General features: G+C 38.2%; 1 protein-coding gene across 1 annotated transcript in view; it reads right to left on the minus strand.

The window, feature by feature from the left end:
* LOC108775459 (protein embryonic gonad) overlaps positions 1–14,018 on the minus strand; it is a 35,436-nt gene that overhangs the window by 11,323 nt on the left and 10,095 nt on the right. The window contains exon 2 of the mRNA XM_018541836.1: positions 11,120–11,197. Coding sequence (XP_018397338.1) covers positions 11,120–11,197 — 78 coding nt within the window. The remainder of the gene's footprint in view (positions 1–11,119; positions 11,198–14,018) is intronic.

Raw genomic sequence — 14,018 nt, forward strand, 5'->3', positions numbered from 1 at the left:
AAAATTTTTAATTTTTTTTTTAATATTCGAAAATTTTTTTTACATATCAGGAACTTTAAGCAATCGCAAATTGAAGCTATTAAGCCGCTCAGAACTATTCCACCTCGAAATTCGATAAAAAGTTAGCACCCCATTTTTAAAAAATGTAAAAAAAATGTTTATTGAGCGGAACTCTTGTTATTAACTATAGGGAACTCTTCGTCTCGACAAAAGGAAGTGGGAACTCTAATCAGAACTGCTGAGTACTATACTTGGAGTGCTAACTTACCCGATGAATTAAACGTTTTGACATAATTATTTTTATAATTACGTTATTATATTTATACATTTTTGTAACGTTTGCAGTGAGAAATATCTAAACATGGGTCGGAATATTTAATTTATCTATTATATTGTAAATTAAAATTGTTATATACATACGAATAATCAGTACCGGTTCGTAATGGTATTAACTTTTTACATGATTTACAAATATGTGTAGAAATGATTAAATAAAATCAAATGCATGATATTTGTATGAATTTCTACAGATGATTACGAAATTCGGAAACAGCGGTTATTCGACATTACAGATATTTGGCGCGACTCCAAGACATCTGACGAAACGAGATCGTGGAAATCGCGAATGAGACAAAGACAGACGGAGACGTACTGACGTCATTCGGTAGAATGGACCTTGAGCCTCGTGTGCTCCGCATACTTATTCCAACCGTAGAGCACTCTCGTTTTCGTTTCGAGTGATTTCTAATCGAGAGACGAGTCTTAGCGAACGTCGTTGTTGATAAATGGCCGATGGTTGATTTGATGAGGCATTGATATTTCCGCGAATCAAAATCAACGATGCAAATGCGCATTGATGAGTATACTGTCTTCGGTCGATTGAAAAACATTCGCGCGATCATTGGCGTCTTGATGACACAGGAATGTTAAGATAATAGACATCTTAGTCAATTAATAACGTCAAAGCTTCTATTTTTTTGTGTTATCTCCGATCTAAACATTCGCGTCATTTTTATTCGTATAATATATGAATCATGTGATGTAAAACATATAAATTCCAACATATAAAACATTAGTTGGCCAAGTAATGGTTTACGTCATCAAATTCATAATATCAAGTTGTTAACCTAATTTAAATTATGTTGAATAATTTTTATAGACGTCATCACTACTCCTATACTCATTTTCGTTAATTTATAACAAATTACAATTCAAGAAAATTAAATTTGACTCAAATTTAGGCTATTCATAACTAGTTCTTATTTTAAGACTATCTTAAGTGTCTTCAAATGCTAATACAGCTCTGTGATTGATAACATGTTAAGACTGTATTTAAAACGATCTCTAAATGTAAGAACTGATTATGAATACTGATCTTAATTAATTATTTATTACATAAGTGTGTATGTTAATATGGACATTGTTTACTTTGGAAATAACCACAGAAATTGATTTATATTTTGACACACATGGAAGTTAAAAATAACAAAATGTTATTTAACTCAAAGGAATTGGGTTGTCATTGTTCCTTTGATACCTAACAATACAGTTTCATCAAAAATGTATCAAATTATATTATTATTTCGCTATTTCAGCGGGTGTTTTGCAATCATGATTATCTTAGAAATCACGTTTTGGACGTATTACATTCGCGAGGCAGTTTATCACGTGCGACACAGAACGCTTCCACATCCTACGGTATTGCACTGATTGAATTGCAGATAAGTATGCAACGACAGTTCCTAACTACAGAAACAATGGGCGCTGGTTATTGTATGTTGATTTTCTCTCGCGGATTTTGAAAGTCTGTTTCTCCGAAGAGTAAGCACGCGCGCGATAAAATTTAATAAACCGGTACTCTCTCGGAAGGCGGAAAGTATTCCGTAGCACTGCGTTCCGTTTCACCGCTGACGCGTTGCATTAACGATATATTTTGCTTGACATAATTATCAATTATAATATTTCCGGTGATATCCGTTGTCAAATTCATTCTCCAGCGATATATTATACGTGCTTTTTTCTTTACCATGGAATTTAATTCCCCTCCCTCCCTTGTTAATTCTATGAAATAGAATAGCTCACGAAAAAAGAGAAAAAATAATAGAACGAAATTTTAGATTATAGCAATGATAACTACAGTCAGTTAAAATAAAATTTTGAACGTTATAAGATAATATTCAGGAATAATCAAAATGCTTAAAAAGTGACTCATATAATACGATGTTAATCGTCCAGAGAGAATCGTCCACGGCGGTTCTGTATTCGTTTTACCCTACACTTTACGGTCAGTGTTGAGAACGGCAAGATCGTATGTTAGAAATTTTTACGGTGCGCCGATATGGTCGCGGGGATTTGTCCTCGGAAGCTATTTGCTTACATTAGAATCCGCCTCAATTCAAGGGAAGAGGAAGTACTCGAATATATATACTTGGTCTCTACTCGGGACAGACGAGTACGGATTGATGCACGAGGACGATTCGCTTTTGCCTTTGGGAGAGAAAAAGAATGGCGCAGGATGCGTGCACGGCTATACTCGAGATCCGCTTCTCAGGAGAAGAGATAAGACTCCTCTCGGTGAAGAACGCGCGAGAAGAGGTACGACTCGCCGAGACAGTTGAAAACTCTGCAAAATGGATCACCGCAAACCCGAGAATTATTTCTTCGGACTATTATGCGTCTCAGACGAACGTTTCTGTCATGATTTACCTATATATTCTGTCATTCTAATCTGATTCTAGTCTTTCGGATTATCTTGCGAATTGAAGTGCGCTATCACTCATTTAAATGGCGCTCTACTTGAGTATTTTTTTGTATTATTATTTCTGACACGGAAACTGGTACAGAGAGAGAGAGAGAGAGGGGGAGGGGGTGTTGGAAGTATCTTGCATCTTCATTCTAGACTATTAGGCAGTGAAAAATTATGTGTATTTATATATCTATATAAACATTGCTCATCTAAATAATTATTCTGGACATGATTATTGACGGACATGATTATTGAAAAAAATAGTAAACCAGGATCTTGATAAATGATACAGTTCTGATATTCCATTTAAGCAAACAAAAAAATCGGAGAAAGCTAGAATAATAACGTCGTACAGCAAATAATCATGTTTTCAATCCCACTTTGCACGTTAAACTTGATTGTCCAATAATGTACTTTCGTTATTGGAGCCGCAATTCGCGTCTGCTCTAGCATAAAACGCGATCATGTAATTCAGTAACTAAGCGACTACATATAGCAATAAATGGAAAAACGGTAGTCCTCTATCGCTGTCTATCGCATTAACGCGAAAGTAATGGAATATGTACTGTTAAGTTTCGAGCAAACGATGCTATAATAGTTTCCGTTTGCGATGAACTACAGTGACAGGTGCTTTTAGCGAACGATAGAAAATATGTTTTTATTTACTACCATCCTGAATATCTCGCGTATGCATCAATAATATATAAAGAATGACAAGTGTTAAACAAGCTCAATTAATGACAGCAGCGATAAAAATCAGCGACAAGTCAAAAACAGAGGTGTCCGTTTAAATTTACTATGTTTCTATGACTCCGTGACAGCCAAGAGACGAGACATCTGGAGAACGTCCGACACTTACGATGGGCTCTCGTTAATCCTCATTGACCCGCGCGGTAACGGTAGCCGGCTGCAACCCTTTCGTCTGCATTTCAAAGACAGCTTAGGTAAATTACATATGTATGCATCTAGGACAACACGTGCGTCCTGTCGCGCATTGCGGTTAGTCGCAACATAGAGTAACTCTCTTTTCTTCGACGAATTTGTGAGGATTGCACCAATCGGTATCTTTTCGTTTGCGTAACGCGATCGTACTGAAAAGATCGACCGCGTTCGTAGACGTGAGGTCGACGTCGCGGTTGAACATTGGTTGCGCAGGACGACGACAACGACGACCACGAAGACGACTTGCGAAGCCGCGCGTTCGTTGAATGCTAACTATTGCTTCCCAAGGGCGCGCCGTCTGTGTAGTAACAGAACGATGCGATCGCTCGGGCGTGAACTGGGCCACATGCAAGAATGGTTGGTCGTTCGTGCTCGTGGGACTTGGCTATTTAGTTCACGCGATCGTATCAACCCTTTGCGCTACCGCCGATACCGTCCTCACGTCGCGTCGTCGTAGCATTATCATTTAAATCTTAAACATTTCAATTGTCGCTTGACCATCTCGGCTTTAATATGATATTTTTTATTTAAAACTTACAGCTCATTTCAAAAAAGATAACAAAAATATTTTAATCTTGTTACAGTTTAAAGATATCTAAGAAAGACCGATATTTGTAAATATAATTAGGGTCAACGCTCTCCTGTTCTTTTTATTTTGTAGGAATAGAGATAAATTACACTGATGAATAAGGTCTTTGGTGTTTTTATTTTCAGCTTCTGAAAAGGAATATAAGAAATGATTAAAATTTGTTTTCTTCAGTGTTATAATATTATTCTTCGCGAGCAAAAATGTAATTTACAACGGATAAGGATGATATTCTAGAAATCGCGAGTTTAGCAATAATTCGAAGCGCCGGTTGTCGGCAAGGCGGCAGCGTGAAACGTTGTCGGATCGACAGATCCTTTCATAGATCGCGATTTATTAGCTCGTAAACTGGGCATAAAGCCGACGGTCGCCGCGCGGTTTGGCCCACATACGTATACGCAGTTCTTTCCTTCTACTGTACCTGTACTTATACCGATCATAAATCGCTGCTTTATACGATCGGTTGATCGCCGCGGTGTGCTGAAGCGCGGTTCGCGGTTTCCTTCCTGAACGATGTTTCAGAGTTGTGTCGACCAACGCCGCCGGATGAGAAAAATAAGTCACGGTTTTTCCGCTGAGGTGACTGATCTGTCGTTCGGACACGGTCATATGGGTTTAGCAAATTCACCGAACCGAACTTAAATATATTGCGAATAATTTATACATTATATCGCTCGTTTATTTTAGACACATTAATTTTAGACACAAAATAGCCAAAACTAAAATTTTTTTTTTTTATTTACATTAATTAGTAGATATTCGATTCCAAAATGATCACCGACCAAGTCGATTTGATGATTCTTTTACAGTCATATGTAGAAAATAATTCCAACGCGATAATATCGATATGCGATCTAGCACTAGGATTTATAGATCAGGCGGCTTTCAGCGTTACGGCCAAAACTGAACACGTCGCAACTTGAACCGGTGCAATTTGCCGCATCTGCAATTATCGAATGCTACGACTGCGCTCGAGTGTTATCGTCGACTCATAGGCCGGCGCTAAGCTCCTCGAATCTCGCGGTCTTCCAGTATCGTGGTATCTGTTTCGCAGCGGTACTTAAATGGCCGGCAATTAGAAGACGTAATAGCCGCAGTTAAAAAGCGCTTCCACGAAGTGCGGCGACTGATCTACCTTGCGCGCACACATACGACGACGTGCGGCGAGTTGGGAAGGCAGGCGCGAGGAGGAACTGCGAATTACTCGCGGATTCTTGCCGTATGTTAACATGCGCCACCTTATGCCCATTTTAATGTCGCTTTACGACATTAGCTAATTGTACCAGTAGAGATATCGTGGAGAGATTGGGTTCATAATCAGCTTTACGGTGCTCTTAATACGAGTGTATATTCCCTGAACACATCTTTTCTTATCACGGTGCCTATTTTTTCATTCTGCCTCAGTCCTCCGTTTTTCTCTTTTTTTGCGTATATATTTCATTTTATTCTCTTATACCTAATAATAATAGTCACACAGAAAAACAATTTTGCTCAAGTATCTAAAAATTTAGTAGAATAAAGATCTAAAAATAATTTAGATCTTTAGAGCCAATTTTGTAAATAATTAAAACAAATTTTTTTGTGTTCACTCAGCGAATTTTTTAATTAATCGATTGATCAGTCACATTATGCGCAGATGCAACTTTGCTTCGCAAAAGTTGCATTTGTATATAACGCCGATTGATCAATCGGTGAACTAAAAAACTCGTCTTTTCTTTGCTGACCATTGCGATTTGTGCGAATCGCCGCGATTCACGAGGTGAATTGGTTGCGACAAAAGGAGAACGCTGTTCTCGACGGTGACATACGAGATGTGGACCTACCCGGTGGCGGTGTCTAAAGGGCGTCACGAGCCGATATATATCGTCGCGGACGAGAGCGAACTGGCATACTCGGAGCTCTATAGCACGAAAAAGGGAAAATCCAAACTGGTCGCTTAATCTGTCGTTCGTGACAGGACTCCGACAATCTATTGCGGCTGAGAAATCGTCGGTGCTCGAGGAAATCGAACGGCCGAACAATTTTTACCACACTATTCTCAGAGTGTTATCTCCTTCGCTGGACTGCCACTTTCGTTCCGCTCGCCGTCGTCAAAGCCTCCGAACGTGCTCCTTGATTTTCCTTAAGTGTGTGCTTAATCGCTAGCCATCTGTTCACGTTTTAATCTTTTGGCGACCGTAACGGCAATATCTATTTTTTATAATACATTCGCTTAATCTCTCAAGACATTTCATATTATCTTTACGTGTGTTATTTTATCTTGTCGAATCGCTTCACCGATTTAACTGAAGTTCAAGTGTATAATCGTTAGATTATCCAAATGAATATTGCGATTTGTTATGAGACGCAGTACTTAAACATTCGAAGGACAATCTCTGCGTGCATGCATCGTTAACTCTTTGAAATATCTCATCCTTTTCCGCCGGAAATTGTTGTTACTCGCCTAAGTGTCTTTTCGGATTCTCGTGGTCGCCGGAAACTTGGCGTATACCCGACTGAGATCGTAAAAAATCGGAGTTTAATGTGGTGAGACTCCTTCGCCTGGAAAGTAGTCCAGACTACTTTCGGTCAGGAATGACGCTTTTGTGCCTCGACTGTCCTCGATCGGTCGTTGTGCTTTCGACTTTTCGGACGGGCCCTCATTGTCGAACGATGAATAAACGCGTCCCCTGAATCATGCGCCATTTTTTCCATCGAAGAGAGGGAGAGGAGCAAGGCGGGAGAAGCGTTAAAGAATTTTTACGATGTCGGTCGCGCATAATGCGCGAGCCGTTGAGGCCCCGAAAAACAATGGCATTTGCATCATAAATAAACGCGACGCCTGACCTGAATCTCGGTCGCCTTCCGGCGCACGATTCTCTTAACAAGCGAACGAGATTCTGCAAATTAGTGCACCGCGGCTGGACTGAACAACGGAGCTGAACGATAGGAGAAACGCGAGAGGAAGAAGCCTAAGCCGCATTCGCCCGCATTCATATGCGACGCGTCACTATACGAATTGGTGTCTTTTGGCGATCCTGCCTGCGGCTCTCTGCTTCACACACTCGGCCTTCAAACGACCTGGCTCTCCTTTATTTGAACGCGTGCAGAACGACAAATGTGAAATTTTGTCGATATAGGTATACTTCGAGAAATCAAGGCGTGAAACAGAGACGCATCGTCCACGCACAAGTTATTTACATTATGGCGCAATTAGCCACGGTGTTCTCTTACTTAAAAGAAGCAAAAGCCTTCTACGGCTGACATTTGCATTTATTTAACTTGCCACATATTGACTGTAGATTCGTTTCATTGCCTTCAAATTAATTCTCTTCCTTGACATGAATTGACAAAAGGACATCTTATTCTTATGATCGCAGGAGATATTGATATCGCTTGATGACCAAACCATTTCTGTATTTGGGGTATCATTATATTTTTAGTTTTGCTTTTTATAAGTGCAGAACATATGTATATTCTCTTTTCGCGATATTAAAAAATCGGAAAGATCTGGATTATAGAATGAAATGGATTATAGTCGTCGTCGCCGTTATATCGTCATCGCTTGCCTTGCCATCGTCGTCGTACGCGAAGAAAACAGAAGGGAAGGGGAAAGATCGCCCTCTTCTCGATGTTACGCAGAGAATTCGAGGCAGTCGTTAGTATGCTAATGAATGTCCCTCGTTTCTTCGTCCGTGACCGCGGTACGCAACCGTTAAATTATTTCAAATATTTCCAAACGTTCGTTCCGCGAAGAGATTAAATCGACTTCAAACTTTAAGTTAGAAATTGGAGATTATAGAACCGGTTTTTAATTTTCCGGTTAACTTGTGATTTACACGTATAACCTTAATTGATAATGATATAAAAATTATGTTTTCTAGCCGTGATTAAAATTAAACTGATGATTTTATAGTGGTAATTATTATACTTTAAAAATATAATAATCGACCATAGCCAGAAAATTTACATTATCATCAGATTAAGTCTAACCACGAGTTAACGAGAAAATGAAAAACCAGACTTTAGTGTACACTTGTGATGCTTGTTGCGTGTTAATATGCATGCGCATAATTCTCGCCGCTACATTTTCATGCGCTCTTCCTTCTCATCCTTCTTCTGTTCTTTCCATATCAGGACCACGATGATGACGCCGTTATATTTCTCGCGATAGCATCGAAACTCTCTGTGAGAGCGTCCACATGGCGTCCCTTCTCGCTGGTATATAGTCATACAACTAAAATGACGTACGCGATATGATGGCGATACTCATTTCTCGGACGGTATTGCATTTCGTACAATCATATCGGGCCATTCACAATCATTAATTAAACATGCGAACAGAGCGTTTCATCGCAAATCGATAACCATAGCGGTCGTAAATGTAACGGCAATAAGATAAAACTGTATACGCTTAAGAGTTGGTTTTATATCGTTCAAAGGCTTATGATTAATTCTATGCAATAAAATCTTTCGTATGTGAGATACAAATCGAGACTAACTTCGAATTACCGTTATTTAAAAATGCAAGAAACAGCCTACGATAAATTCTGACAAATTCGATTAAGTTACTCGCAGCTGTCTCTTTTATTTCAGATCCTGGCATAGTGATATATTCTCCTTCCTAGAGTCTCTCGGCTTATTTTCGTTCAAGAAGAGAGTCTAATTGACCTAAAAGGCGTTATCTGCTACTCCGGGAAACCGAGCGCGCGAGCCGAAGTAACCATTATCCGTTGTTGCCTTAATGAGGTCCAATTACTATCGGATGGGTCACTTAGTATGCGGTACTGATATTCTACGGTGTACAGCACACATTAGTGGGATGAAAGGACGAGAGCCAAGGGTCAACACCCCTCGAAGACCTAAAGCGCGGCCTAACGAGATTCGATCGTCGTCGTCGTCGTCGTACTTTGTCGGTACAATATGCGTGCGTTTGCGCGCACTATAGGCGTACGCATTCCGACGCACGTGCACAACCCGGAATCCACCTGTTGAATATTACTCCCTACTGTATGTCGACGACCCTCGCGTCCGACACGCGGAAGTAAACCGCGATCGAGACAAGATCCCTTCTTTCGTAGCTTTCCGTTCCTATCCCATATTTGTCTCAGAGAAAGAGACACACGTCGGTTCCTTCAAGATGATTTTCCGGAGAATTTGTTTCGTAACGTCTCGTCGCATCGTAAGAGGTGTTCAAATTATAAATTGTTGCTGCAGAGTATAACAGAACAGAGTAAAGCGCTAAAAAAAGAATTGAATCATCTTTTACTAGGCGATTATTACGGTGGAGGTAAACACAGCGCGGTGCATTTTCGAGATATGTTATCAACCCATACGTCGTTATTTTCAAGACACTCATCGCGATTCACCGCAACGCCAAGCTTCATCGAACGGGGACGATCCAAGATAATCGATTGGTCGCGCTCGAGTCTCTCGTCCACTTACGGATTCGAACCGGGCAGAAGATTTTTTTTCAGTTACTTCTCGTATCGGACTTTCTCACCTCTTTTCGTTGACCGTGATTACCACGAGGATCCCTACCATAGCAATCTTTTCGTTTTCGCATTCGTCACGGCTTATTTGAGTTGCTTCTTCTTTAAACTAGAGTGCGAAACGCGTGCACGCATCGCATACGTCAACTCATTCCCAGCGTATCGATTTTTATGACTTCACGAAATCTTCGCAGCAGGTTAATACCACGCGGAAACTACTTCCGCCCGCTTTTTGTCGACGATTGTCTTTCTAAAGACGAATCGGTAATAAATCACTGTCTCACTTTGTTATATTTCCTCTCAAAACAGCGCGTTTTCGAAATCTATATTTGTTTCTTTCTAAACTTTGTGTGCGATATTATTATATATTATTTTTTTGTTAATAATATGAATTAAATATCACCGAAAAAAGTATAATTGAGGAAGGGGGATATAGAACTGATTGAATTTTTTGTTTCACAGATAAACTGTATGAATTATACCGATAAGCTTGGCGTCAATAGTTGTATTGGCGGTATTTGTTAATATTTTTAATATAAAAATTTTATGTAATACTCACTAATATAAAATATTGGAAAAAATGTTAAAAAGTTAATAAATTTCCGCAAAAATTTATAAAAATAGGCATCTTTTTGACTGTATGTTCCTGCTTTGTTTCTCTGATATACAATCTTTATTAATTTATCAATCAAAAACATTTAAATTTCTTACAAAGCATCATGTACGCGCGATAATAGGTTTCATTCATTAGGTTATTGAATTATTATACTGTTGCCTCATGAGCTTTATACATTTTTCTCTCTGACTAAACTTTTTTTATTGTATTTATTTATCTGTTATCTTTTTCATAAAAGCAGATGATTGAAAGAATATTATTATCATAAGATCTAAATGTTTCTAAAAAAGTATTGTCATTGTAATATTTACTAATATTTCTAGGGTTGTTTAGAAAATAGAAAAGTCTTGAAGTATAATATGATATTTTTCGGAAACTTATACACTTATATAAATATTATATTTTTTCCTAGATATTTCTTTTTATTTTTTAAATTATTTATTTAACCTCTTTTATCTAACCGATTTTTATTTCGTGCGAAAAATGAAGATAGAATTATTTACTTATTACTTAAAAACATGACGGAAACTGTCACGCTCGACTTCGTAATTAGGCTTGTGTTATTCTTTAAAATGTAGAATTTACATCACAAATGTTACATAACGTGCGACTCGACAATGAACGTAGTGTATGACGAGATGTCGTCGTGTGAATTCTCGGCGTCACATTACAAAGTCCACGTACGCGAAATGTAACCAGGATTTATATCTGGCAATCTCATTATTTACAAAACTTCGTCATTATCTGATTCTTCTTACCTTGCAACCCTCGCACGTGAACGCTCCGAAATGAAACCCCGCTGCGGGCTCGTCGCATACCCTGCACTGTTGGTTCATCTGCAATTACAGAAATTATAGAAGTTATTCGAACGAGATAGAGTCAGTTAGATCAGAGTCAGTTACTTCGGCTCATCCTTGGAAGAATAAAGTGCGGTGTTACGAGATGGTGGGGCGGCGCGAACCGGTTTTCTACGTTCGCTTCGATTTTTATTCCTCCCACGATATCTTACGGATGTTCGAACAGGATTTGGAGTACGAGAAAAGTAATTGGAAATATGTTAAAGTTTCGATCAAGCGGATATACTATGGTGATTATATGGAGAAAATATCACGAGTCACATCTGTCAATCTTGTTTTTATTCTGTCGGTGAAGTCGCCTAAGTATTTTAGATTACACCATAGACGTAATAAGAATAGACTGCGCATTCTTATGAAGTTGTCATATCGGTTTGACTCAGAACGAGTGAGGTAACTGAAACATATCTCTCTCTCTCTTTCTCTTTCTCAAGTATCGAGTTGGAGAGAAATGCTGATAAAGTTCAAGAGAGATACTGCACTAAGAAAAAAGTCTGGTTATATTAAATGAAATTCTGAAAATTATAATTTACTGGTTGAATCTATTATAATTATACTTGAGACAATCAGAATTCTGATTGATCAGAATCTTTTGATTCGTTCATTTTTTCAACCAGAAAATTTTCTCAGTGTGATATTCAATTCTTTCTAACGGAGCACAGAAGCGAAGATCAGGGAATCAGCAGTCTATATCTATTACATCTATGAACTACACTACATAAAGCACGACGTAAATTCACATCATATATTACATTCATATAAGAGCATTTTGTGTATATCTTTGGTAGAGATTCGGTATTTTTTGGGTCGATTAGATCTTCGCCTATGGGCATGAAATGGATATCTGAAGAATCATTAGGTTCTCTTCTTTCCTGAATCTACGTTTCCCCACCTTCTCTCGTAACACTCGAATCGAAACCCGTTTTAACCCACTGGCGATCGTAAATCAGCGCTATCTCAGCAAACGGTGCCATCTGCCTCGACTGTGTCGGAGTGAGGAACCTATTTTTCGAATAAACTGGAATAAAATTAGACCATTGATGATCCGATAAGAATGTTATGGTCGGCGTTCCTGGTCGCGCGAGTATTTCGATCATCGCGGTATAAAAATTCTTGATTCTAAATTGCTAGAAAAACCGGAGGAACCAGATTTTAAAGCTTATGAATCATAACTGTATAAAGTTGTGTTCCATTGTATCTGATTTACATACACACATATATAATATGATTTTGTTTTTAGCGTAGATAAAAACGATCGAGTTTTTTTTATCTTGATGTGTCCTCTTTCTTTTAGGTACAATGAGTGCAAAATATAATTTACGTAAAAGACATTTGTAGAGAAAATGAAGGAGAAAGAGATAGGAAATTTTATCCAAAATAGCCTCTTGTGAAAAGTATTACGTTTCTGACTGTCTTTTGTATCTCTTATATCTCTTGTAAATGACACGCTATATTGTGACAAGCTGCGCACGTCAAATAATACGTTAAGAGTACTCGCAAAAATTAACTGCGTTTGCTCGCCGCGAACATTCATGAGTCGTTTCATAGGACCACCTGCGGACTATTCGTTGCTTTAAAAATATAACGCGACCGGTAGTCGTTTAGGTTGGTGTATTCAGTTCGGGAAATAAAGGAAGAATGCTGTTTGTATGAATGAAAAAAGGAGCAATTTAACGAGTTCAAAGTGACGATAATTAGAGCTCCGATACGACGCGATCTCACGCGCGCTGCGTTTAGTCGAGTATTTGTAATTGCGCTTCTGAAGAAAAAAGACTGCCGCTTGCATTGGCCGACGAAGACAAACTATAACGTGGAAAACGAATTGGAAAGAGGAGAGGAAGAGTCGATCCGCAGGTTCGTTAAGGTTTCAAGTTTTTTCACGACGCAGTTGCTTAACACCCGCTAACTTCCTCCTTCACTTGCGCGCTTGTAATGAAGTAAAGAATTCTTTCTCTCTTTCCTATTTGGTCTGCTCTCTTGATCGACCGAATTTTATTCATGACAATCATTAGAACGACCATTTAATCAACTGGTGATTTTAATGTCCACGTACCCATTCCAATGTGCTAATTGCAATGCTATTTTTTAAGAACCACGTCTTGACTCGTATATTCTCCTTCATATTACCTATATAGATTTAAATTTTAAAACATTTATAGCAAACTGAATTGATATAAATAACGATTGTCACATATAAAATGAAGAAGTTCTGAAGTATACCATTTAAGGAAGGTAATCCAAATAAAAATTACAGGATTTAAATATAATACTTTTTTATTGTGTTGTGTGTGTGTGTGTGTGTGTGTGTGTATTAGTTTTGTCGTTCTTATTTAAAATTTATTCTATATACATACAATTTTTCTGTGGTTATATTATAATATAATATACATATTTTTCAAATAAAAATTAATTAAACGTTAATCGAGTAAATACAAGCATATAATAATTACATAAATGTGTAATTATTAATACAATTTCTTTTTACATTTTTTGTTTGCTCGATCTTTAATTAATCTTTATTCGAACTTGTTATTAGGTACAACAACGAGTAAGTTTTTAGATTTTGGATATACCATATTTTTGTAACGTCTTTTTAAAATATTCCTGTTCGAAGTATTCGGAGTGAAGGCCGACTATTTTCCGACATTTCTAACGCATTTGAGTCTGAGACTCGATTTTAAGTGGGTTTAAGAGTTCAAGCAACGAGAAACCTAATACAAAACCAAATAGAGCAAAGTATACGTATAACGGAGCCACCGGATCGCGCGTGCTCTCGAACGGACAGATATAGGAACGGCGTAAA

This window comes from Cyphomyrmex costatus, unplaced genomic scaffold, assembly GCF_001594065.2.
Source record: "Cyphomyrmex costatus isolate MS0001 unplaced genomic scaffold, Ccosl1.0 scaffold30, whole genome shotgun sequence".
Lineage (NCBI taxonomy): Eukaryota > Metazoa > Arthropoda > Insecta > Hymenoptera > Formicidae > Cyphomyrmex > Cyphomyrmex costatus.